This window comes from Meriones unguiculatus, chromosome 7 (genome assembly GCF_030254825.1).
Source record: "Meriones unguiculatus strain TT.TT164.6M chromosome 7, Bangor_MerUng_6.1, whole genome shotgun sequence".
In the NCBI taxonomy this organism is placed as follows: domain Eukaryota; kingdom Metazoa; phylum Chordata; class Mammalia; order Rodentia; family Muridae; genus Meriones; species Meriones unguiculatus.
The window spans coordinates 39,591,588-39,619,302 of NC_083355.1; the positions used below are offsets into that span (position 1 = coordinate 39,591,588).

Genomic DNA, 27,715 nt, shown 5'->3' on the forward strand with positions numbered 1-27,715 from the left:
CCTTTTTCACTAGTGGCATCTGAAGTAGCATCAGATATAGTCTCTGCTGTTAGTTGTTTTTTTTTCTGAGATTCACTATATAGCCAAGGCTGGCCTCCAGCTCACAGCAATCCTCCTGCCTCATCCTTGCAATAGCTGAGTATAAGTGTAACCTACCATGACTGACTCAAATATAGTCTGTGGGTTTTTATTTGTGTGTGCTTATTTTTAAGACGGAGTCTAACTCAGTAGTTCAAGCTGGCCTGGAACTCACTGGCTTTGAACTCACAGCAATCCTCCTGCCTCAGCCTCTTAAGAGATGGGATTATAGACACAAGCCACCACACTAAGCAGTAATGGGGTTTGTAAAGGTAAATTGGGAACTGAGGAATTGTCAGTTCAGGAACAGTTCCTGGAGAGATTTGGACCTGCTTGGTGATAGACTATAAGGAAAGAAATCAGACATCCTCTTACCACAGCTACCTTTTGTTCTTGCTTCTGTGCAGATTTGAGAAAGGACGTATCTACACATTCATCGGAGAAGTGGTCGTTTCTGTGAACCCATACAAGGTGCTGAACATCTATGGGAGGGACACAGTTGAGCAGTATAAAGGTCGTGAGCTGTATGAGAGACCTCCTCATCTTTTTGCTATTGCTGACGCTGCTTACAAGGCTATGAAGAGGCGATCAAAAGACACCTGCATTATGATATCAGGTATTCGAAGGGGGGCCTGGTTCCAAGGTCAAAAGGTATTTAATATCTTTTTTTTTTTTTTACTCCAGAATTCACACAATTGATGAGACCCTTTTTATTTTTTTTTAAACTTAGAAATCCAAAAGATTATTGGTCCCAAAAAAGTAATGAACACTAAATACCAAATTATTTCTACCATATTTGGTCATCCTCTAGTCTTGGTTTTAGAGGCTGATGCAGGAGAATTGCTTGAACTCTCAGGAGTTCAAGACCAGCCCAAGCAACATAACAAGACCACATCATTTAAAAAGAGTACACATTAGAGTTGCATGCCTTTTGATGACTTGTAGACTGAGCCAACCTGGAATATGATTCCTCCTATCTGAAACACAAAAAAAAAATCAAATAAAACATAACAAACATGATTCAAATGTTAACAGAATGAAACAACAACCAAAAAACTGATGAGCTTAGATGCCAAATGTGAGTGGTCAACTCAGAGTCAGACTGGTGTTTAGAAGCTGGTGCTGTGGTGCAGACTCAGGTGGGAATGGGCTTCCTGAGCTTGGGACCTGAGCTTTGAAACTCTGGGACAAGGGGATGAGCAGCAGCCCACGTGCACAGAATGGGAGCCTAGCCACTCACACAGCGCTGAGCCTTTGCAGCAGCCCGCCTACTAAAATGAGGATAAGGAAAATATCTTTTCCCTGGCCCAGGATGGCCTCTTAAACTGTGGGAATCTCTGTCGATGCTAATAATACCCCCCATTTACTTTAGTGGCTTTGTGCTTTTCAAAATATTTTCATGGTCATTATTTTATTTTGGTTATCAAAACAACCTTAAGTGGTATGTAGCATAGTTATTTTTCTTCTTTACAGATAAAAACGATAAGGGTCAGAAGATTAAATAACTTAGTGTTGGAATTAGAGAATTATAGCCTAGGATTATACTGTTTTTTTTAATAACGTAAACAATTTAAAACATTTAAAAAGTTGACCCATTACACAAATTTATGAATGAAAATAAAAAGTCCTTGTTGTTTGTGTATGTTTTTATTCTTTGAGAATTTTAAATAGACAATATTTTTTTTTAAATAGACAATATTTTTATCATTTATCAACTTATTTTTATCACTTATCACCCCAATTCCCTCCTTTCCAACTCTTCCCATCACTACCATTTTCCCCTCCCAACTTCATGCTTTTTCGTTTCTAACCCACCTGAATCTAATTGGTGGTGCCTTTAGACTCATTGACTGTAGGGCTCTCCACTGAGCATGGTCAACCTACCAGGATCCATGCCCCTGAAAGAAGCTGATGTTCTTTCCCTGAAGTAGCCGTCAACTGTCAATAGCTCCTCAGCTAGGGCTGGGCCTTGTGAGCCTCTTTCCCATCCATGCTAGAATGTTGACTGCCATGAATCTTGTGTGGGGTCTTGCATAGGCATCCACAGCTGCTTAGTATGAGTTATGGGTACAAAGGCCTTGTCATGATTTGAAGACAGTTTCACAGCAGTCCTTCCCAACTTCTGCTTCTTAAAAATCTTTCCACCCCTTCCATGATGTTCCTTGAGCTTTATGAGATAACTTCCTCACTATGGTTAAGCCCTGCACCAGACCCTTATTTTCTGCACTCAGACCAGTTATGAGTCTCTATATTAACCACTATCCCTGCAAAAAGGAGCTTCTCTGATGAGGACTGAGAGATGCATTAATCTTTTGGTATAAAGATAAGCATTTAGGGCTGGAGAGATGGCTCGGAGGTTAAGAGCACTGTCTGCTCTTCCAGAGGTTTTGAGTTCAATTCCCAGCAACCACATGGTGGCTCACAACCATCTGTAATGAGATCTGGTGCCCTCTTCTGGTGTGGAGGCTATATAAATAATAAATAAATTTTTTAAAAAGATAAGCATTTAGAAGACAATTTGAGACTATGTCCATTTATAAAAGTAATAGTAGTTTCTCCTAGAACTATAGCCTCCCCAGCCACAGGCTCTTGGTTAAGTTTACAGTACCAGGCATGAGTTTCCTGTGTCGTCTGCCTTAAATACAATCAGTTAGTAGTCCGTTATCCTCATAACATTCATGCCATTATTACAGCTCACAGAGGTCATAGCTTAGAAAACTTGTTGACGAACACCAAATATCAGCAGCCTCCGTAGCACCTTCTGGGTACTATGAAAGCAAGCAAGCAGAAAGAAAGCTTCCAGGTCTGTTCCAGCGTGATTTCTACATGTCCAGTGACCAAAGTGTATAGTATCTTCAGTAGCAGGGCCTTAGAATCGAGTCTTAGTGAACAACTATGAGCAATGGCAAGAGCTATTTTTTTTTGGGGGGGGGAGGGAGGTCAGGGGAGGTTCTGCTGGGACCCATCTGATATGGGACAAAAAAAAAAAAATCTTATTCCCCAGAATTAGCAGATGGTTAGTGTGTGTCCTTTTTCTTTGTGTTTAGGTACACAGAGTCTCACATGCATTAAGTAAAAATACAGAACTGTAAGCATATACCCACCATTACAAAGTTAGTTTTTCCATTCAGCAGTATATAGTGGACAGACTCTCACTGGGGTTTCTGTAGAACTAGCACATTCTCTTTAGCAAGTCCATCGGGTAATTAATGATTTTTATCCAATTCTGTATCAATCTGACTATTAGCCCAATTTAAAAATGGTTTTAAAGCCTTGGGAGACTGACACAATGTTTGATTATACTACTTTTAAAAATATTCCCTTGGGAGAAAGTTCAGAAAGTGAAGTTTTGGTGCTTACACACATAGATGAAAATTCTAAATCGATCCCTCCACTACCACCACTTTTACCCATTATCAATTGCTTTGTGTCTCAAGCTTGGTGTTTTCTTTTTTTCACTAAAATTACTGCAGTTTTTGGTTTAAGACTCTTGTTTGTCTTTTCTTTCATATATATATATATATATATATATATATATATAATTTTTTTTAAACTAAGAAGCTGAATCTAACCAGTTTCAGAAATCCCCACAGTTATCTTTCTCAGCCTCCTGAGTATCTGGGCCTGTGAGCACTTGACTCTAATTTTTGTGATTAATTACTTTATTGCCGATAAATTTAAAATAATTTTTCTATAGAAAATAAGGTTATGCGAATGTGGCTGTAATTAATGTTTGAATCAACACCTGAGTTTGTTTCTGCTATCCTCAGAAGTGATTGCCTGCTCTAAGGAACTAGTTTACCACAATTTACTCCTTGATATATTTTTTCCTTAACTAAATATTGATTTGTAATTGATAATTTTGCTTCTGTCATTTTTTTTAAAGACATGTTTATATCCATTAGAAGCAGCCCAGGGGAAAAAAATAACTTAATAAAAAGGGGCGGAGGGGGGGAGAGAAGGAGGGAGGGAGTAGAGGGAGGGTAGAAGAGAAAGTAACAGAATTTTAAATGAATAAACATCAAAGGTTTAGATTACTCTGTTGACAAACGAGCTTACTCCTGGCTTAACCTGGTGTTAACTCCTGAACAATTCTTCCCTCCAGGGGAAAGCGGAGCTGGTAAAACAGAAGCCAGTAAGTACATCATGCAGTATATCGCTGCCATCACCAACCCCAGCCAGAGAGCAGAGGTAGAAAGGTAAGGGCACCTCAGGGACATGGGTTAGCTGGGCCTGGCTTCCCTTAGTGTGCAGACTGGGCTAGGCCTGAACTGACAGACAGACATCAAGCATTTTTTATAGTAAATTGCTTTGATTCTCACATTGCATATCGTCTCTCTGTTTTTACTTCTATTGCTATATCAATTTCCAGCTTTATCGAGTTTAAAAAAAAATTATACTTGGAAATAGTTGAAAGTGTCCTGGTTCCAGCCAGTTTTCAACCTCAGCAGCAGAGTCTGGAATTTGCACAGCTTGGCTTTACTGTTCAAGGCGCTGCAGGTTCCTTGCTCTGTGTTTTTGAAACTTGTTTCCTGAAAGAAATGGGCCCATAACCCACTGATGCTGGGAGTCCAAGTAAGGTTCATGTGTGAAGGGTCTCGGACTGCCCTGTGCGGGGTTCACAGTCAGATGAGTACAGTGCCTGGCACACAGTGTTTGCTCAAGAAGCATGTGCATTGTGGTCATGTGTTTTTAATGAAACAGCATGACTGGCTTTCTTATGCGGTGCATCCGTTTCCGAGAGGAAAACGGTGCCTTCCTGGTTGACTGCTCTAAAGCTGAACATTAGTTTACTGAAGAGTCACAACTCCTCTCTCCAGCACAGGCAGCTCGACAGGCAGAATCCAGGGTTCTGGGTGAGGTAAAGGAAAAGAATTTAGATTTGATGATACTATGTGGATTTTGCATTTTCATTGTAACTGAGATTACCCTGTCAAAACAGGCCTTTGAAAAAATTGTGACATATTCCCACTTCTGGTTTTTCACTTTGCAGTCTAATTTGAGAGTGAGCATTTGATCAAATTTTTGTAATTTCTTTTGGATCTCAGGAGAGTAGCTAGCTTAGAACTAAATTACTTTCATTTCTATATAGCAGCTAAGGATTACGTGAATTTACTGTAATTCTCGAGCATATTGGGCTCTCGTTTTACAGTGTCCTCTGTAAGCAAGCAGTTCCTACAAACACACACACATACACACACACACACGCCTTTGTAAAGCATGCACTCATTTATGGGCAGAAGTTTTTGAAGGGTTAGTGGGAGGGACGATGCTCCACTAATCAGAGCAGAGGCTGTGTCAGAGACCAGGTTATTTCTACAGGTGTGACTGTGTGAGAGGAATATTGTCAGTGAAATGGAAACAAGAGATAAGAACTAAAACGAAGTTAGGATTATCCAGTTTTTTAAGTGTCTTCATCCCTTAATTTTTTTAATAATAACTTTGATATATTTTCATTAAAGAGTGAAGAATATGTTACTGAAGTCTAACTGTGTATTGGAAGCTTTCGGAAATGCCAAAACCAATCGTAATGACAATTCAAGCAGATTTGGGAAATACATGGATATCAACTTTGACTTCAAGGGAGACCCCATTGGGGGACATATTAATAACTACTTGCTGGAAAAGGTAAATGTGCTAGATTTCTAGGGTGATGCTTGTGAGAGCTGACTGTTTAAAAATAGTATTTGTGAAATTTCATTTATTGCTTTAAAGCAATGTTTATTCCTATTACTTGTCTTCAAGTCTGCTTTCCACAGTAAGACGCTCTCTTTGTGCATCCTCACATGAGCACTCAGTGCAGCACGTTAGAAAATGTTAGGCTTTGTCAGTGCCAAATTGGGGCGTGCATGGGACAGGGAGAACATGTGGCAACTTCTGAGTAAGATTTAACCCAAACCAGTCAAGTCTCCCTCCCTCCCCCACTCCTTCTGTGTAGCCAGGGCAGGCCTGGCTCACCATCCTCATGCCTCAGTTTTCTAAGAGTTGAGACTGCATGCCCAGCTTACAGACCTAGACTTTTTTTTTTTTTTATGTTGCCATCATCCATCCAGTTTACTTTAAACTAAACGGAAAATTTCCTTCCTCTAGCTTCTGTTTTCTTACTGAAAACAATAAATATTTAAAGCTGGTGGCAGCAAGACACACATTCGTTCTCTCAGTCCAGTTAAGCCACGCTGTCCAGTCACCTTCCCCTTGAATTGTGATCTGATGCTTCTGGGTCAAGGGTCTCCCATCTCAGTAACTCCACAGCGTCTTACAGCACTGTAATTTCTATTTTTGTCTGTTACATCGAGGCTGACTATTAAGGAAATAAGTGCTTTTTCAGAGTCAGTTGGAAAGAAATAGGAAACAATAAGTGTTACCCATGTCCTCTCTCGCCCACAATGTTTCATGGTCCCACTGTGCGTGCATATTCAAAAAGAACACTCAGCAACAACATGCATGTTGAGCAGTCTTTTTGGAGCATCTCAGCAGAGTCCTTAGGGCTGATCATGTTTGACTGATTCTATTATAGGATGTGAGGCCTTGTTCTTTGAAATGCCAGCAGACTCTGGACAAGGGAATGCTGAGAATGTTCCTCCCTTGCATTCCTTTCCGTTCTCCCCACTCAGATCCCTACCACTTGCACATACTATCTTTAGACTCCAGGTTTAAAAAAATATGGCTTCACTTCTCATGAATGTTAAGGCACCCCCATTTTAAGCAATATAAAGAATTATCAAAATATTGCCAGGAAAACCATTGGGAACACCCATCTCTGGTAAACTTTCACCACAGGATTTTTTTCTTTTTTTTTTTTACCCCAACTCCCACCCCCTGAGCTAAGGACCAAACCCAGGGCCTTGTGCCTGCTAGGCAAGGCTCTATCACTAAGCTAAATCCCCAACCTGGCTAAAGATTTTTTTTAATGTGCTGTAAATACAAGATTCTCTAAGAAAGTTGCTTCTGTTTCATTTATACCTACATTTCCAGATTAACAGTGTTTTTTTTTCTTGCATTAATTTTTTACTTTACATCCCAATTGCAACTTTTCCTCCCTCTCTCCACCCCCACTCATCTCCATCCTCTAGTCCTCCCTTTTTCCTCAGAAAAAGTCTCAAGCTGGGCCAGTCATCGGTTTAGCCTTTCCCTCGATTTCTTTTCCATCTTTACCCCTGCACCTCTTACAGGCAGGGCAAATTGTGAATCAAAAGTTTTGTGACTGGGTTGGTGTCACAGTCCCTTCATTGGAAGTCTTTTCTGGTTACTGGGGATGGCCACTTAAGGTTCCACATAGCCAAGGTCACCGTCATAGATTCCTAGGTTTCTAGCTCTTCCCAGAGTCTCCCTCCTCCGGATTCCAGTTCTCTCTCCCAGTACTCCCTCCCTCCACCCTCCTCCACCAGATCCCTCCTGCTGCCCTCTTCACCCCATTCCCCTACCCAGTTTCCTCCCTCCATCCACTACCAATGTCTATTCTATTTCAGACTAACCTTTTTTTTTTAATATTTTTCCTTAGTCTCGTGTGATTGTGCAACAGCCAGGAGAGCGAAGCTTCCATTCTTTCTATCAGGTCAGTAACCGGTTCTTATGTAGAGAATTGATCATTTGCCTGGTTGTATAGAAAAATCTTTCTAGTGTACTCTCATCTGTCCTACACCTCTCTCTTTCTAGCTTTCCTTGTCTCCACAACAAATTACATGTATGTACAGGTTTACACACATCCTCCCCAACCTAAGAGACTATGAGTGTGAGCACTGTGAGAGATTGTAGGTGGCTGGCCAACAAAATGCTCCCAGGCTGAACATCACCTGCATTACCTCAAAGTGGAGGTAACAGTGTAATGACCATGAAAGCTTTTGTTTATGGTACCTTCTAAATGTGTTGATTTCATTTGCTTTTGAATTGAGTTGTTCCTCTTGTACTTGAGAGTTCCAGAAGTGTGAGCGTAAATTTGGTTTTCATTGCTCTTGATAGCTGTAGGGCAATATGATTACCTTAAAAACAAAAACAAGGAGTTAGAAATTCAGGGGAGAATTATCCTCCATGCCGTCAACCCTCCAAAAAAATAAGTACGTCTTTGGGGAATGTTATTAGAGTTTGAAACAAACTCCTAAATAACCCTCCTTTGGCACATCTGCACTCATAGAGCAAGTGAGATATTAACATGATTTTTCAATATCAAAGTAATATAAACCAATTTAAAGATTTTGAATTTTAAAGTGATATAAACCATAATTTAAAGAATTAAAACTATAGGGTTGGAGAGATACTTCAGTTGATAAAAATACTTACTGTGCAAGCATGAGGACCTGAGTTCAGTCTCAGAACCTGTGTTTTAAAAAAAGCAGGCTTGGTGGTATCAATATACAGTCCTAGTGCTAGTTAGGCAGAGACAGACCTGGGGATGTCTGGCTCCAGGCCAGTTGAAAAAACAAAAACAAAGTGAATGGAACCCAAAGAATGACACCCACCCACAGGAACACACCTGCAGACACACAGTTAAAACTGAGGTAAAAAGACTGATCTCTGTGTAAGTGTCTTTGAAGATGACTAACGGTGACAGGACAGCCGAATACAACAGTGTTTGATTAGATAACTGCCTTGGGCAATAGCACTCAAGTTCTGGTATGTTTGGTTAAAAAAAAAATCATTCTGTACAGTCTGATAACTGTACAGCTTAAGCTTACTGTTGAGTGCAGAACCTTCACAACAAGGCCTCTTGAAGGCATGCTTTGTAATAAAACAAAAGGATAAGCTGCTTTGTGTTTGTGCTTCTGCTAACAAGTTGCTGGATTTTAGATAAACTATTTCTTTAAAATATAGGAATTGTTTATTTCAAGAACTTACAGCTCTTTGCCAGTGTCTTCTCCAGTTGGATAAAGTTACTGAGAAGTGAAGTATCTTACTCTGGCTGTGACAGCTGAGGAAAAGCTGTTGAGAACATGGGACTGACTCCATGTGACTGTCATTTAATGCCTCTTTCCCACAATGCTGACATACTAAATTCAGCATGATGACACTGCTAAGCAGCAAGCACCTCAGGGCAGAGATCCTTACAGATGATAACATTCCAAGCAAGAACCTTTTAGACCAATTTTGTTGTAAATGAGACATTTTAAGTGCTATTCCTCATGACTGTATAACATTCTGTCTACCTTAATATATAGAAGCCATTTTTACCTATAAGTAAGAACAACAAGGCCAAAACAATACTCAAAAGTTTCCTCAAAGCATGAAACAGGAGGACCTAAAATGTATAAAGTCCAGAAAATGAGTAAACACTAGATCATGGTTAAGTTAGAGTATTTGACATTTGGGGATCCGTATCTGCTTTGACAGTTGTATTATCCAGTAGGAACCCTACAGGGGCGGAACCAAATGAATTAATATTTACTAAAACAGTATTTATTAGATTGGCTTATATGATACTATCTGGGTCATCCAGCAATGGCTGTCTTCATGCTGGAGAGGCTGAGAACCCAGTAGATGCTCAGCCCGTGAGGCTGGGTGCCTCAGTAGTCCCCATCTGGTGCTGAAGGCCTGGAAAATTCCTGGAACTGCTGATCTTCCTTGGAACCTTGAAGAAACTGAGTTCCGGCACCAAAAGAATGTAGCAGTAGTGGTTGTGACCGCAGCAGCAACAGAGTAGATGAGCTGACTGGCGAGACACAAGGACAAAAAGCAAAGCTTTTCCCTTGGACCTCCTCTTATCTAGCCTGCCACTCAAAGGTCCTGCCCACACTTAGGGAGGGTCTTCTCAATTCAAATAGCCTGATCAAGAAAGATCTCTCACAGGAATACCCAGCAGCTTGCCCTTAGCTGATTCCAAATTCAGTCAAGCTGACAACCAGTGTTATCCATCACAGCAGTTTAATTTAAATTAAATATTTTTCAGCTACTCCAGGGAGGTTCTGAGCAGCTGCTACACTCTCTACACCTGCAGAAATCGCTCTCGTCCTACAACTACATCCGTGTGGGGGCACAACTGAAGGTGAGTCTCTCCGAGAACCAAGCGGAGGGGGAGGGAACGTGACCTGTCCGCCCAGCCCCTCGCTGCCCTCGTGCAAACGAACGTCTCCTCTCTTTCACTTTTAAAGATCTCAGTCTAAAACTGACTCTGCCACTGAACTGCAAACCTGGCTAACTAACCTTGCATGGCTGTATTGTCCTCATCCAACAGAGAATTTCCTCTCTCTGTGTTCAGGGTTTTCTCTTAATACCTCTTAATATTTGATCTGACTCCATTTATCTGAAACCATAAAAACACTGAGGACTAGCAAGCCTTCCTCATAAGAATGTGATTTGGCTAAAATCATGTTGTTGTGACAAAAAGAGATTAAAAATACTTTAATTTTTCCCCACTTTTGTTTTGTTTTGGTTTTGATTTTCAAGACAGGATTTCTCTGTGTGGTACTGGCTGGCCTAGAGCTCAGAGATCCATCTGCCTCTGTCTCCCAAGTGCTAGGATTAAAGGTGTGCACCACCACCACCCAGCTTCCCACTGTTTTTAAATATTGATTGTGATTATCCTAGAAATCGTTTTTGTGGCCCTTAAGTTGTTCTTTGTATTCATCTTTCAAAAGGACCCATGTTTTCCTTCCCTTGCTTGCAGTCACTTGCATACACATCTGCCGGCCCATTTTTCTCTTTATTTAAGTTATTTTCCTCTACTCATCTCACAGCCAGTTTCAACAACATGGTGGTTGAGGAAAGAGTATAAAAAAGGAAATGTGATGGCATCCTAGTTCACTAGAGGAGAGGTATAGAAATACAGAAAGCACTAGAGAGGCATGGGGCACTGTTGCTTCTGGGAGGGTATGAGTGTACGTATTTGTGCCCTGAATTTCTGTGTTTTCAACTTTTCTACGACAAAAAGTACACTCCCAGGTAATAGTGGCACATGATGTAACTTCAGTACTGACGAAGTGAGGCAGACAGATGCTGAACCCACCTGGGCCACACAGCCAGATCCAGCTTAAACAAGAGAAAGCACCAATGATTTTAGCTGGGTGAAGAATGAAAAGATCTCTGACAGAAGAGGATGTGAGAAGTGTTTTTTATTTAAGTTATTATTCCACTTAAGCTAGTTATACCTTCATTACTGGCTTAGCAATATTTTTATTGCTGTTCATAGAAGTAAATGATAATTCGGTTTTATAGTTAATTTTCTATTATTTCTATTATTTGGCTGCCCTTTTACAGTTTTCTAAGAGCAGAAGTGTTTGGCTGTATATGAACTAAAAATAAAACAGTAGAAGGCAATGGTCCAACTTCCTCAGCATCGCCAGAAATGCTTAAATATCTACAGAGGATTGTGAAATCAACACTTACAGCTAGTGGCTAGGCTATTCCCTTGCAATAAAACCATCTTATTATCAAAATGATTTTCTGCCAGGTCATGTAGCTTAATAATAAGTGTTACGTTAACATTTGAACTTCTTTATAAATAAAATTCATCTTTTATACTATTTTTGTTGGTTTTCCATTTGGACTTTTTCTTCCCTTCCTTTCTGACAAAAACAAAGAATACGTGCTCATAGTCAAAACCTAAGATAGAGGCTGGAGAGGTGGCTCAGCAGTAAAGAGCATTGCCTGCTCCTGCAGAGGACCCTCATTTGATTCCCAGCGCCCACATCATGGCACCCACCATCTGTAACTGCAGCTCTAGAGGATCTGATACTCTCTTCTGACCTGTCTGGGTATTAGGCACATGCGTGGTACACAGAGATATATGCAGCAAAACACCCATACACTCCATTTTAAAAAGAGAAAAGAAAAACCCCTAAGATACATGCTTAAATCCTATCATGCAGAGATGATAATTAGTAATGATTTGTATGTATATTCATTAATAAAATCATACAACAAATTCTGCTTAAGCCTACATTTATTATATTACAACATAATCATTTCCCCATACGAATAGAAATTATGATAGTATCCATAAAGTATTACCTATATTTCAATTAATCTTAGAATGTAGGACTCATGTGCATTTAAGATAACCTTGAGTCACGGATAAGAGAAAATCCAGGTAAGGTTTTCCAAAACAGCAAGGAATTCGCTGAGCCTGTATGACAGCAAGTGCTGGGATGGTCAGATCCAGCGCCTCAGCCACACAGAGGGGTTTTGTGGTTGGTTGGTTGGTTGGTTTGTTGTTTAACTTACAGCTCTGCTACATTCAGTAAACTGACTTGTCGTCACTCCGCCTCCCTTCAGCCCCTCTCCTTACACAGCCCGTTCTGTGCTTTCCCTCCTGTCTGCTAGATCACGCTGGCATCACATGCCTGTGGCTGGCCACTCACTTGGTAAGGGGAAGAAACGGGCGTCTTGGTTAAGGTTTCTGTTGCTGTGGTGAAAACTATGACCAAGGGCAACTTAAGGAGAAAAGGGGTTTATTTCATCTCCCAGCTCATAGTCCACCATCCGAAGAAGCCGGGGCGGTACACAAGGAGGAATGCTGCTTGCAGCCTTATTCTCTGTGGCTTCCTCAGCCTGCTAATTTATACACCTCACGATCGCCTGCCCAGAGGTGGCACCGCCCACAATAGGCTGTGCCTCCAAATCAATCACGAATTAAGAAAATGCCCCACAGGCTCACCTGCATGCATTGTTTTGGAGACATTCTCTCAATTGTGGCTCCCTTTTCTCAGTTAATTCTAACTTGTTTCAAGTTGACCATAAACTAGCCAGGATAATGGCCATGATCTCTTTAGAACCATGAAGCCTCCTGAGGCTACGAGCAAGCCAGCCAGAGATGAGCTTGAAGAGGACTAAACAAATCTTGTTCTGTTAGCAATAATGAAATAGGCTATTAGGCAGAAATTTCCTTGTATGGGACAGAACTGCAATCTCAACATATAGTTATAATATTTTATATTTGAGTAAGAAACTTATTACTCTGTTCATATAATTCATGAAGAAATTGAGACTCAATAAGGCTAAGCATCCATCCCACAGTGAGAAAACACTGACAGGTGTATGAGCCTGCCTGGTTGTGCCTAGAACACAAAGAAACAAGTGTTCCTCAAGCAAGAAGAGTTTGCTTTGCATGCCCTTCCTCAGTAAGTGAGCTTCAGGCCAGGGCACCATCAGGCAAAATGAGCAGTTTGTGGAGAAAGGGATTAGTCCAGAGCTGCTTTGGGAAAACTTGTAATATAAGCAGTTGGCATTCTTTACTATGCAGTATTGGCACACTGCTATGTGCGACCTGGTGCCCATGTCTCCTAGGGCTGCAGATTCATTGTCGAGTTCCTCTGCTCCAGGTAGGAGCTATAAGTTACCAGACACTTATCACGTGAGAAAAATAAAGGATAGTGCTGGACTGCTTACCAGCTTGCTAAGTGACTGCAGCTGGTGGCTTCCTCTAGGTGCTGCTTTTCCTCACCTGGGAAATAAACTCAATTATACAGCGTGAGAGCTGTTGCCAGCCTGCACAAGAGGAGCCGTGGGAGAGAGCTGCAGATGCAGCAGCCAACCATGGGCTTCAGAAGCGCTGACATTCAACAGTTTCATGCACGACCTCACGTCCCATGCCATTCCCTCCCTGGAATGTAGAGCTGTGATTATCCGTGACTCAACTCAGGACAGAAACTTTCAGGGAAGTGTGTGGTGCTTATTTTAGGTGACAGCTCTCAAACACAAATAGGCTTCATATATCTAAACAATATTCCCAACATGATTTTTTTTTAAATATTTGTCATTCTTAAAGTGATTTACTACAAAGGCACCAAGACTTTGGCCAAACACTTCAGCTTCATAATGCTTATGTGAAATGTTTGTGACTTAAGGTTTTCATGTTCATGTCTAGTCTTCCATCAATGATGCTGCAGAGTTCAAAGTCGTAGCTGATGCCATGAAAGTAATTGGGTTCAAACCTGAGGAGATTCAAACAGTGTATAAAATTTTGGCTGCTATTCTTCATTTGGTGAGTAAGGACTCTCAAAATATATTGCCTCTCTGTGGGAATAAGGTACTCTTTCAGATTTTGCTTCTTGTTGAAAGTAATTTATTTTGTGAAAATTTTGCTTGTGTTTTTGAAAAATGTACTCTGGTTTTTCTTTATTATTTTATATTATGAAGGGTTTTCCAAACCACTGTAGGCTTGGAGACTGCTCAGTTGGTTGTATTGTGATTTCCTCAGATCTTGAACTCAGCACCAAGCCTAATGGTAATGATGGCACTTGAAACATGATTGCAAGTGGCCTCTAAGGCACAGCCAGCCTATCCAAGGCCAGGACCATAGACCAGGATGTCAAAGATATTCGTACATTTGACTACATAAAAATATAGAACCTCTGTCAAAAATGTATGCTAAAATGAAAGGATAGACAGGTGCATGGAAAAGAGGGAAAGCAGTGCGAGGCTTTCACATTTGGATGAGTATACTTAGGAAGGTAGGATAAGCAAGATCACTTGAATTCATGATATGTCAAAAGTAAATGCTGTCTTGAAATGCTGTCTTTTTTTCATTTTTGATATAGGGAAACTTAAAATTCATAGTAGATGGTGACACGCCACTGATTGAGAATGGCAAAGTTGTGTCTGTCATAGCAGAATTGCTCTCCACTAAGACAGACATGGCGGAGAAAGCCCTTCTTTACCGGACGGTGGCCACAGGCCGCGACATCATCGACAAACAGCACACGGAACAGGAAGCTAGCTACGGCAGAGATGCCTTTGCCAAGGTGAGACTGAACTTGATCTGTGGGTTGCAGCATAGGTGAAATCCTATGTGTTCAGACATCCCTGACAGTGGGCTAAGGGCTCTTAGAAAACATGAGACTCTCTGTCTCAGTGAAGCTCCTGGCTGTATAACTGCTAGAAAAGCAAACCAGACGAACCGTGGGAATGAGGTCATTGAAACCTACTACCTCAACAGAGTGTGGCTCCAGTTTACCCCCGAGCCATCTTCTGCTATCTTCCAACTCATTCCAACATATTTATCTTTTCCTTTTTTAATATTTTATCTTATTTTAATTTTATGTGCAATTTTGTCTGCATATATATATATATCTATATGAAAGTGTCAGATCTTGGAGTTACAGACAGTTGTGAACTGCCATTTGAGTCCTGGGAATTGAACCTGGGTCCTCTGGAAGAGCGCTCAGTGCTCTTAACTGCTGAGCCACCTCTCCACATCTTTTCTTTTTTTTTTTTTTTATAATTTATTTTTATTTTATGCACATTGGTGTTTTGCTTGCACGTATGATGTCTGTGTGAGGGTGTTGGATCCTGGAATTACAGACAGTTGTGAGCTGCCACGTGGGTGCTGGGAATTGAACTTGGATCCTCGGGAAGAGCGGCTAATGTTCTTAACCACTGAGCCATCTCTCCAGCCCCTCCACATCTTTTCTTAAGCCACATAAGTTCTTCACTCTTTTCTGCTTCCAGCAACAGGGCCTCCTGCACATGCCATTTCTCGGCTTGGGTTGTTCTTCTTTCCCATGGTACTGTTAGCCTTCCCGCTGACTGGACCCAAGTGTCTCTTCATCAGGGAAACCTTCCCTGGATTGCCCAAACACAGAATAGATTAAATTCACTTCAGGAAGGGCTGGGGAGATGGCTCAGCAGTTAAGCAAAAATACTGCTCATGCATAGGACCGAAGTTCGTTTCCCACCACCCATTTGGGCAGCTTAACAAACTACCTGTAATTCCAGTACCGGGAAAACCAACATCTCTAAGGATACCTACACTCACCCACATACAGACACACATAATAAGCAATTTTTAAAAGTCACCTCAAACACTGTGTGTAATGTTTTCCTTCACCCATTTCCTATGCCCCCTGGAGACTATGACTTTCTGTGTACTTAGTGCTGTATTTACCACAAACTATATGTCTGAGTGCTCAGCAAATATTTAGTGAGTGAATGAATGAATTCCTAAGTATCCAAGTCTATTTACTCATAGCTTAAAGTAGGAGCAGTTTGCAGAGGTGAGAAGAACAGGTACGTCATTAATGTAGTAAGGCATGGACGGATGCCTGGAGAATAGTCTTAAAATACCAATAGTGGCCAATCACCTATTTCAAAATCTAGATCGTTCCCTTCAGTTTAACATATGGCATGTAGCAGTTTCTGTAACAGGGGATGGGCATTTCTAGTTCACACATGTGCTCAACCGTTAGGAGAAGGTGGATGGATGGAAGGCATCCCAAGTCCAAACAGAGGGAGTCACTCCCAAACAGGCCAGAGACTTTAATGTTCTTTCTCTCACAGGCAATATATGAGCGCCTTTTCTGTTGGATTGTTACTCGCATCAATGACATTATTGAGGTCAAGAACTACGACACCACAATCCATGGGAAAAACACGGTTATCGGTGTCTTGGATATCTATGGCTTCGAAATCTTTGACAACAACAGGTAATCTGGGTAAGAGACTCAACGCCCTATTACTTACTTTTTTCTTTATTTAGGCCTAACATTTTCCATCTCATGTAGCTTTGAACAGTTCTGCATTAACTACTGCAACGAGAAACTGCAGCAGCTCTTTATTCAGCTGGTCCTGAAGCAGGAGCAAGAGGAATACCAGCGGGAAGGCATCCCTTGGAAACATGTGAGTGCCCTCGTGGGGAGCGTCTCCCTGTGCCACCTAGCATAGCTCTTGACCTTTTTGGGCTCTTGAACCACTTGGATCCTAGCCTTCCTCCTTGGAATATGCAAGTCCAGTCCCTTTTGAGGGATTCAGTTCAATTCTTCTAATCTGATAACCTGCCCTGTTGGTGCCCAGGATGTGCTCAGTACAGCGGAAAGCCTCACATCCTCACTACCACTGACGCCATCTGGCTTCCTGGCTGTTCTTTGTCTCTTGGAGTCTGGCATCACTCTCTGGCCTGAGATGAACTTACTTCCAACCCTCTTGTTCCTCCCACCATTTTCTCTACTCTGTGAAATAAGTGGCAGTGAACTGCTCTCAATCGTAGATAATCCCATTCTCCGAATCCTGGTGTAATGCTGGGACGCTTGGATTCCTGTCCAGTTCCACGTTCTTTGCTGTCACCTCTCTCCTCGTGGCTCTTTGTGAATGTTTATAATTGTCAGAGGCAAACTCTGCCAATGAAATGTAGTCAGCAGGTGACACTGGTCCAGGATTCACGGCTGAGAGGCCGACTGCCCAGGCTTCCCTGTTCTCTGCCAGCAAACCCCCTGCTCCTGACAGAGATGAGACCTAGTCAGTCTTCTTTGCACATTTGTATTTTATTTATTTATTTATTACAATTTATTCACTTGGTACCCTAGCTGTAGCCCCCTCCCTTGTCCCCCTCCAATTCTACCCTCCGTCTCTCTTCTTCTCCTATGCCCCTCCCCCAGGCCACTGATAGGGGAAGTCCTTCTCCCCTTCCATCCCACCTAGCGTATCAGGTCTCACGAGGACTGGCTGCATTGTCTTTCTCTATGGCCTGGTAAAACTGGCCCCCTCCTCAGGGGGAGGTGATCAAAGAGCCAGCCACAGAGTTCATGTCAGAGACAGCCCCTGTTCCCCTTACTAACGTACCCGTTTGGACACTGAGCTACAATGAGCGACGTCTGTGCGGGGGTTCTAGGTTATCTCCATGCATATCTCCTTGGTTGGAGTATCAGTCTCAGAAAAGACCCCTGTGCCCAGATATTTTGGTTCTGTTGCTCTTCTTGTAGAGCTTCTGTCCTCTTCAGGTCTTTTTATCTCCCCCTTCTTTTATAAGATTCCCTGCACTCTGCCTATAGTTTGGCTATGAGTCTCAGCCTCTGCTTTGATACCCTGCTGGGTAGAGTCTTTTAGAGGCCCTCTGTGGTAGGCTTCTATCCTGTTCCCTATTTTCTCCCTCTTCTGATGTCTGTCTGTCCCGTTTGCCTTTCTGAATGAGGATTGATCATCTTACCCAGGGTCCTCTTTCTTGCTTCTTTAGTTGTACAGATTTTGATATGTTTATCCTATGGTATATGTCTAATATCTACTTATAGGTGAGTATATACCATGTGTGTCTGTTTCTGGGATACCTCACTCAGGATGATCTTTTCTAGTTCCCACAATTTGCCTGCAAATTTCATGATTTCCTTGTTTTTAGTTGCTGAATAGTATTCCATTGTGTAAATGTACCACAATTACTGTATCCATTCCTCAGCTGAGGGACATCTGGGTTGTTTCTAGATTCTGGTTATTACGAATAGAGCTAGGGTACAGAGCTAAACAGAGAATTCTTAATAGAGGAATATCGAATGGCGGAGAAACACTTAAAGAAACGCTCAATGTCCTTAGTCATGAGGGAAATGCAAATCAAAATTACCCTGAGATTTCCTCTTACACCCATCAGAATGGCTAAGATCAAAAAACTCAAGTGACAAAACATGTGGAGAAAGGGGAACCCTCCTCCATTGCTGGTGGGAATGTAAAGTTGTACAACCACTTTGGAAATCAATCTGGTGCTTTCTCAGAAAATTAGGAGTAGTGCTTCCTCAAGATCCAGCTGTACCACTCCTAGGCATATATCCAAAAGATGCTCAAGTATGCAACAAGGACATTTGTTCAACATTTGAATTTCTAAAACAAAAATTTTCTGAGTAGACATTTAAGAATTTATTTTCTATAACTTTCTGATATTTTTTGTAGTTATTTGTTTCTGTTTTGTGAGTCTTTTGTTTTTGTTTGTTTGTTTGTTTGTTTTTTGTTGTTTGTTCTTGAGGCATAGTCTGATGTTTCCCTGGCTGGCTTTGAATCTGCTGTGAAATTAAGGATGGCCTTGTGTTCCTAATTCTCCTCCACCTTCTGAGTGCTAGGATTATAGGCCTTGCTGCCATGCCTGATTGCTGAGTTTATAAAAACTGTTTGCATTCTCACCACACAATAAAAAGCAAGCCAGTATTTGATTTTTGATATTAGACATATTATTGACATTTCAATCCAAAAGCTATTTGAAATGGCATATTTAAATTATTTTTATAGTCAAATTTTCCTATTTTATATTTCTACTTATTCATTTTAAAAAGAAAGAGGGTAGTATAATAAACAGCATTTCTGCCTCAAATTATAACTTTGCCTTCCATTATGTGTTAGGTATTAGAATATCATTAAATTTCATTGAAATATATAAGCATAAATTTTCAATATTTAAAATAAACCTGAGTTGTCAGTTTTATTATAAAAGAGCTATTTAATATAAACAGTGAACTTATAGCTTTTTAAAATATAATTCAATTCAGTTTATGTAAAGTTTCCTAAAAACAAATCTTTTGTCTAATATACAATGCAATTGAAGTTGAGAGCTATTTCCCTTAGCTTGAATCCTTTCATAAAATTTGTTCTTTAAGTGCAGTTTGGAGCTACTGATTAAAAATATCTTTTGAAACTGGTTGTGGTGGCACATACATGTAATCTCAACACTCTAGGGGCTGAGACAGGAAGATCACAAGTTTGAGGACAGCCAAGGCTACATATTAAGACCCTGTCTCAAAAAAACAAAGCAAAACAAAACCTCCGTTAGCAATCAGAATATCAAGTCTTAGTTCACAGAGGAAAGAGTAACAGCTGCAGCATGGCTAATCCAGATACCTTAGAAAAGCTCAACCTAAAGTAACCCTAAAGATGAGGGGTCTTGAAGAACTGAAAGAGACCACAAAGAACCCAACTCCAAGTAACAGAAAGAGCATGTCAGTGTGTGCCAGCATTATAGCCTGTTTCCTTTGGAAACCCAAGCGTCTAAGCACTGTGATTTCTTTTATCACTGTAGAGCATTTGAGGAGCTCTATAGAGTAAGAAGGAAGCATGAGCTATGTGCACATCATCTTCCTCGAGCCACTGCACCTTCCTCACATGTCCCAGATGACCTTGAAGTCATTCAGACACCCCATTACTTCACCTGTGATTTTCCTACTTCTCTGTAAGAGACAAATACTCATGCAAAAACTGTAACTGCAGCTCTATGGTCCCTTCTCAAAGATTAGTAGCAATTCCTTTCATATCATTTCCTGCTCCTTAAGTTGTTTTATTGTTGCTGGTGGTGACAGTTTGCTTGATTGGACCCAAATAAGGGTTTTGCATTATGATTGATTGATTGATTAATTGATTGATAGGTTTTTCACATAGGTCTAGGGTCATGTGCATCCTCCCTTCCTCCCTCACTCCTTCTCTTGCCAGCCCCTTTCCCTTTCTCCTTTGTAAACTTTTGTTGACAAAAGTGAGTATTTTTTCTATAATGAGCATTTTTTTTTCCTGTAAGGTTTCCCAGCTCAGATTTTGCTAATCCAATTTCTGAAGTGTCCGTAACACAGTTCTATGTAATTGTATATTCTGTGTGTTAGTGACTAGAGCTAGTGTCTTGATTGGGTTCAGAATTAGATTTTCTCCACAGCCTGTTTCATGGCCTATGTATGAAGCCCTGGTGGGAGTTTGTAAAAACCTCATTACCCCTCTGAATCATTTGCTTCTAAAGTTTATAAAGTACATTTTTGGCTTTTTTAATTTCTATTTTTATTTACACTTGTGTGCATGCTTGTCTGTATGTGCGCCACATGCTTACAGGTTCCATGGAAGCCAGAAGATGGCATTGGAAACCCTGGAACTGTAGTTACAGGTGGTTGTGAGCCCCCTGCTGTGGATGCTGGGAACTGAATCAGGTATCTCTAAGAGCAGTAAGTGCTCATGAACACTGAGCCATTGCTGGAGCCCCTACAAGTCATTTTAACTATTAAGAACTTGACACTTTCATGAGCTCTCATAAAATTAAAATTCAATTCATCTTTTTACAAGAAGCTGTTAAAGAATGGATTGTGTACATTGTATGTTCTATGTGGATATGACACAGCTGAATTTTAGATTTTATAGCAAATTTAATTATAAGGTTGTTTATTCAGATTCCATAGGCATAGGCAAGAAAGCTGCTATTCAAAGTGTTTGTATTTGGAGTGAGGATCTGACCCAGGACCTCTGTACCTATAAGCCATGCCGTCATATCTTTTCCATCTCCCCATATACCGTATTTTTAAAAAAAGATCACGGGCATTCAGGTCACCAGAGGAACCTGATTTTGTAAAAGCATGCTTTAAGCAGTGCTTGAAGCACCATTAAACCTAACACCAAGAGTCACTGGAATCTTCAACAAAGATCAATGGCTTCTAGGGTACAGATGGAATTGTAAGGTAATTCTTATGCCGAAGAGAGAAGGCTTTATTTTCATAGTCCTAATATCTGAAATGTCAGTTAATAGTAGGTTTCCTGCATTTTGTGTATTTTAGGACATTTTTCTAAATGTGGAAACAACTGTTCTCCCTAGCTGAAAACATAATAACTGCCCACAAAAAGCGTATTCCAAAGCAGGTCTCCCCTCCCCGCTGTCACTGAAGTTATGGACTAGGTAATTCTTGCAGTAGGACTCTCCTGTTCACTGGAGGGTTTAACAGCATCTTGGCTTTCACCCACTCCACACCTGTAAGCATTCCCCTTGCCGTGACAATCAAAACCATCTATTGCCATTACTAAATGTCCCCACAGACAAAATTAATCTCAATTGAGAATCAATGATTCAGACAAAGTAGAAAAACGTGTTAAAAAAAAAAAAAGATTGGAGTGAAGGTGGGGTAATTTTCAGGCTCATCCCAAAGAAAAATCGGAAAGGAACACAAAAGACTAGAAATGGAGCTGAAAGTCACAGCAAATGACTGGCTTAGGCCCGTAATCTGTAAGACACCCTCTGAGTCTGTAAAGCTTTCAAGAGGCAATGGAGACAAAGCTAGGTTTAGGGGCCTTTGAGGTGCGATGGGATACATCAGCACACAATGCTGAAATGTGTGCTCAGAAGCGGCTCGTCTTTATGACACACAGCTTGCCTGAGAGAGAGCTGTGCAGGCTGTTTCTACACAGCCCCTCAGAGCTGGAAGGTAGATAGATCCATCTATACCTGCATACACTGAAGTTGCTGGGGAAAAAAACCCCAAGGTCCTTAACTTTATTTATTCACTTTATGGAAACAGGTGGAAAGCTTATTCTTATCTTTTATATGTACTTATACCTCAATTAATTTTTGAAATTTATTATTCCCAGTAAATTTTCAAAAATGTTAGACTTATATGTTTTTTTGGGGGGTGGCGGGTGACTAGAATTCTCCAAATTCTCCTTTGGATTTTTATCAATGCATGCCATATAAGTAGAACTGCAGATTCTATAGAGTACTTTGACTTCATTTTCATTTCAAACATCAAATGATACTTTGGGGCTATCTGGAGGTACTTAGTGGAAACCATATTATCATGGACAACGACAAACAGGTTGGGGACTCACATAATGAAGCAGTGGGGTCGTGTAGTGTAGGACTGGGAGACAGGGAGGACTAAGACAGGATTTAATCACTTTTGCCTTAGTCCATAATCATCCCTGATGCTTCCTTCATGACGTAAAAAGAATGACGACATTAAGTCAGAAACCTCTTAGCATGTGTTAACATGTGTGCTCACTTTAGTGCTCATCCTCACTAATGCTGTCTACCTAGTTGACACTGAGGTGTTTCATAGGTTTGTGAAATGAAAGGTGACGTTTGTGTGTCTTGCCTGATGGAGTTCCTGTTCTCTCCGGCATTGCTCTCATGCTTGTCCTGCAGATTGATTACTTCAACAACCAGATCATTGTGGACCTTGTGGAGCAGCAGCACAAAGGCGTCATTGCAATCCTGGACGACGCGTGTATGAACGTTGGCAAAGTCACTGATGGAATGTTCCTTGAGGCTCTTAACAGTAAACTGGGCAAACATGGTCATTTTTCCAGCCGAAAGGTAATAATGAGACTGCCCTCTTATCAGGAGCTATAAGATTTTTGCTTATTGTTTGGCAGGGCAACATTGTTCTCCATTAGGTTAAAAGAATGTACAGTCAAACACAGGGGAACCGCCTGACGGTCTGGTACATGATGCATCTCTGTGGGTGAGTTCTGCTTCTCTGATATGGTGATTTGGTTGACAAAATTATAGTATCCAGGAGAGGGAGCTACAGACTGAGGATTTTTCTAGATGCAGGGAAAATGAACAGAATTCTTTAGAAAGCATGATGTCATTTATAGCCAATGGGTGCTGAGCCCTTGTTCATTTGCTAGAATTTTATGCCTGCATCTGGTAATTCTGGCATAAAAAATTGCTTTTGTCCTTGGCTTATCACCATAATCTTCACTTATAAAATAGGGAGTGTGCTCTGTCTGTATTCTTCAGACCCTGTGACTTGCTTAAAAGTGAGAAATTTTAGCTGCAGTCATGGTTGTTATGGAGAAATGCATTCTTTCAGTGTACTGAGTGTCCTTTCAACTGTCCATTTTTTATAATCTAAAAATGTCACAAATGAACCTCACTTCTATAATAATTGTGGGAGTTGTGGTTATCAGACCCTGTACTGGCCTTATATGCAGTACGCAGTCTTGTTTGTTTAGGTGTCTGTGTTGGGGAGAGACACCTCATCGTCACCCCAACTTCATGACAAATGCAACTTTGTCCAGTAACCATACACTGCCAGGAAAACAGGCCCCATTCCTTCCCATCCGGAAAGAAGTGGGAAGCAGTTCTGTTCCTCTGTAGAGCTGCGGCACATTGCCACCACTGCATGAATAAATCTACTTCCTAACTACGGCCCCTTCAGAATTATGTAATCCAAAGCAAGACATCCAACAATTGACTGTAGAGAAAGTGTGAATCATCTTCAAATCGATTGTTGACTGACACCTATCTCAGGCCAGTCGTTTGTAGCTACAAGGTGGTCTGCAGCCAGTGCAGGCTGACCTTTAACACTGAGAACCTGTCTCTCTTCAGCCAGTTCTGACCTATACCCGAAGGTCTAATTCAGTATCTCAATGCTGGACACAAAACTTCCCAAAGAGGAGAGTAACTGTAGTAACTTTGGGGGCAATTTCCTGGCGGGGAGGGAGTTTAGAGATGCCCATTGTCACTACAGGTTCTGGAGATTCATGTACTGCTGTCCCCTCCAGACACTGCACATCAGTGTTGGTAAAACTACACCAAACTGGCCATGACCATTCCAAATAAATCTTACTTAGGTTGTTTTTATTTAAATAGATACCTGTCTCAAAAATGACACCCCAAATTATTATTCCATCTTTCACCACGGTCATTTATACAACTGAGTTAAATGAGTTGATCGGGCAAAAAATATTTTTTTTTCATTTTATTTTATGTGTATGAGTATTTTGTCTGCATGTATGTGTACCAAGTACATACAATGCCCTCAAAGGCCAGGAGAGGGCATCACATACCCTTAGGCTAGAGTTAAAGCCAGTTGTGAACTGCCTGCCGTGTGGGAACTAGGACTTGAATCCAGGGCCTCTGGAAGAGTAGTGGGAGTTCTTAATCACTGAGCCATCCTTCCAGCCCCTTAAGCAGATATTTTTTAAATGTAATCTCACTTTATTCTTTTTTTTTTTTTTTTCCTTTTTTGAGATGGACTGTAGCTCTTTGTTGCCCAGACTGGCCTCAAACTCCTGGGCTCTGCTGATCCTCAGCCGCTCAAGTAACTAATACTAGCAGTGTGTGTGCAACATATTACACTGTAATTTAATTCCTAAAGACAACTGAACATCTTGTGTTTAAGCACTTGCTACTGATTTGATAGGAAATGCTAAACAATAATTTATATAGTCGTTTTATTCTCTTTTATTTACTTCCTTTTTTATTTATTTATTTATTTATTTATTTATTTATTTATTTTGTGGTAGTCCCAGTTTCCCAACAGATCAAGTACCTACTTCTCTTTCCCCCTCCTTCAGTATCCTTGGACAAGTACTGAGAAGGGGATATTTAAAGTGTATTCTTTCGGGTATTTGTGCATATGTAGCACGTGTGTAAGCAGAGGTCAATGTCCTGTATCTTCCCTCATACTCTCCAACTTTAAAAAAATCATTTACACTTACTTATTTATGTTTTTCTAATGTGTGCGTGCACATGTGACTGTCCACCGTGTGACTTCCAGGGTGGTGGCAAGCACCTTTACTCGCTCAGCCATCCCACTGGCCCTCTGTTTTAACTTTTGAGGCAAGGTCTCTCACTGAGCCTAGACCTTCCTGACTGAGCTATACTGGCTGGCCAGCAAACTTCAGGTATCCTCTTGTCCCTGCCCTGCCAGCACTAGGATTACGGATATCACTGTACCCAACTTTCATGTAATTTGTAAGGGTCCAAATCAAGTCCTCATGTTTACGCAGAAGCGCTTCGCCCACGAGCCATCTCCCCGGCCCCATCTTTTGAGGAATTTTGCTAGTAAAGGAGGGAAATGAAATAGCCAAGCTGTCAGGACACTTGAATCACCACATACCTTTTTGTTGGATGATGCCATTGGGCTGCATGTAGAGCCACTGCTAACTGATCAGGTAGACTTATTGGCATATCAAATAAAAGATTGATGGCTTTTATTTGGTGCTAAAAAAATCCTTTTTCATTAAAGTTACCATGGAGTGGCAGTCACATGAGCCAAACAACCATAAAATATTTTAAAATAAAAAGCTAAATAATAAGTATATAATAGTATAAGAAAAAGTCAATGGAATTTTTGGTGTGTTGGGGACAATCACAGTTTTGCATTTTATCCAAATATCTGAATGGTCCATAAATTGAGTCATATTCCTTCAGGAAGTTTACAAATTAAAGGGTTTTTCAAAAGGGCGGAGGTGGGGGGAGTCAGGCTAGAAAGAGTGCTCAACAGTTAAGAGTGCAGCATACTGGCCTTTCAGAGGACCAGAATTCAATTCCTAGCACCCATGCCAGGCAGCTCACAACTGCCTTAGCTCCAGATCCAGGATATCCAAAACCCCCTTCTGGCCTCTAAAGGCACCCACGCTCACCATGCACAAACCCTCATACACACAATAAAATGAAGTATATCTTTGAGAGAGCAGGGGGAGGGTATCTTTTGGAGACACTTTTATGCTAGATGCTTTGGTCTCAGTTTATTTTTTTCATACTTATTTTTATTACAATTTATTCACTTTTTATCCAGCTGTAGCCCCCTCCCTCATCTCCTCCCAGTCCCCCCCCCCTCTCTCTTCTCTCCCTATGCCCCTCTCCTAGTCCACTGATAGGGGAGGACCTCCGCCCCTTCCATCTGACCCTAGCCTATCAGGTCTCATCAGGACTGGCTGCATTGTCTTCCTCTGTGGTCTCAGTTTAATATCCCACTTTCTCAGATACATAATTATTAAAAGAGAGAGTAAACCTCCGACTTCCTGTACTTCTTCATTTGTGAAATTCTTAGACATCCTTCTTTAGCATATGAAGCCTACTGTCCTGGTTGGATAGGCTTGTGTGCTGTGTGACACTGGCATCTAAGTGGTACTAATATTACAGTACCACATGGTACTGTGTAGATTTTAACTTGTCTGCCTGCCTGGCCCTACTGTAGCAAAGAAAGTTGGAGGAAGTCATGAACAAATCCAGGGGCATAAAAAACCTGCATTCCCCTTCAATAAAAAAGAGGTATGCAAGGTTGCTCTTCTATGAAGAGCGCCTAAAATGGAGTCCAGCTCGGCAGGCAGATGAGCCAAGCTTCCGTGTACATGAAGACATGTTCCTTTCTGTTTCTGGGAGCCTTTCCAGGGCTACTACTTACTAGCAGTGTGATGTAGTGGCAGCTGTCTACCTCACTGAGCCTCAGTCTCCATGTGACAGAGATTACTATTCTCTAGGAATAGGTTATGAGGACAGTGATGTGTGTGTGCCTCACAGAGAGTAAGCCCTGGGTGTGATCCTCCCAGGTGGAGCAAAGATGTAAGCGTCTGTTTCTCAGAAAGACAGACTTCTTCCATTGTCTGGCTGCCCAACTTGCCAGGGACCATCCTTCACATCCAACTAAATAAAGGTCATCATTTGTCAACCTCTGACCACATTGGGTAGGGGATGGCTACAGTTCATAATTATTGTCCAGACATGGCCACTTGGCCATATTAACTTTTAGGACAGCCAGCAAATGAGGGTAGCTGTGTGCTGTGTGAATTTCGGTCAAAAGCCTTTACCTTGTCAGCCACGTATTTAAACAGACCCCACAGAGTATGATTTCATTTAGATGTCATGATGTCTGGTGTTTGGTCATATCAAGTTGGAATGTACTTTCAGAAGTTGAAACTGTCTTTTTTCAAATTTATGTTCTTTTTTTATCTCTTAGACCTGTGCCTCAGACAAAGTCCTGGAGTTTGACCGGGACTTCCGAATCCGGCATTATGCAGGTGACGTGGTGTGAGTATCTTACTCTGGTGGCTAGCATGATGATTTGCATGCAGCCTCACCTCGGAAAATGGGACCAGGAAACTGTTTTTCCTTTGATGTGTGTGGGGCTTTCTTTGTTGAGGATCATTTTGTAGGTCAGCATATTTTAGTCTCTTGGTTTGAAGAAAGTAGCATAGCTTCATTTCTTCTTTGCTACTCAGACATTTGGTTTGAGCATATGTTGTGTGACCATGTGTACTTCCTGATGTAGTTGGAACTCAGTAAAAATGAACCAATGTATCAGTAGGCCTTGGAAACAGGTTAGGGTCTAGGGTAGACACATGGAAAAGATGGGCTCTGCCCACAAGAAGCCAGCAGGTTGATGAAGACAAGTAGACACATCCAAGGGCAGGAATGGAGGGAAAGGCTAAGCTGGGGAGGCACACAGCATAATGGAAGCAATGAGGAGTCTCGAGGTGTCATGAGTGTGCA

The 27,715-nt window shown here is 41.2% G+C and overlaps 1 protein-coding gene across 2 annotated transcripts in view; it reads left to right on the forward strand.

The window, feature by feature from the left end:
• Positions 1-27,715, forward strand: part of Myo1d (myosin ID) — a 301,477-nt gene that overhangs the window by 88,774 nt on the left and 184,988 nt on the right. For both annotated transcript variants that reach the window (XM_060387163.1, XM_060387162.1), the window contains exons 2-12: positions 486-694; positions 4,184-4,277; positions 5,541-5,706; positions 7,580-7,633; positions 9,959-10,054; positions 13,874-13,990; positions 14,547-14,750; positions 16,285-16,430; positions 16,509-16,623; positions 22,634-22,804; positions 27,183-27,253. In XM_060387163.1, the coding sequence (XP_060243146.1) occupies positions 486-694; positions 4,184-4,277; positions 5,541-5,706; positions 7,580-7,633; positions 9,959-10,054; positions 13,874-13,990; positions 14,547-14,750; positions 16,285-16,430; positions 16,509-16,623; positions 22,634-22,804; positions 27,183-27,253 (1,443 nt within the window). The remainder of the gene's footprint in view (positions 1-485; positions 695-4,183; positions 4,278-5,540; positions 5,707-7,579; positions 7,634-9,958; positions 10,055-13,873; positions 13,991-14,546; positions 14,751-16,284; positions 16,431-16,508; positions 16,624-22,633; positions 22,805-27,182; positions 27,254-27,715) is intronic.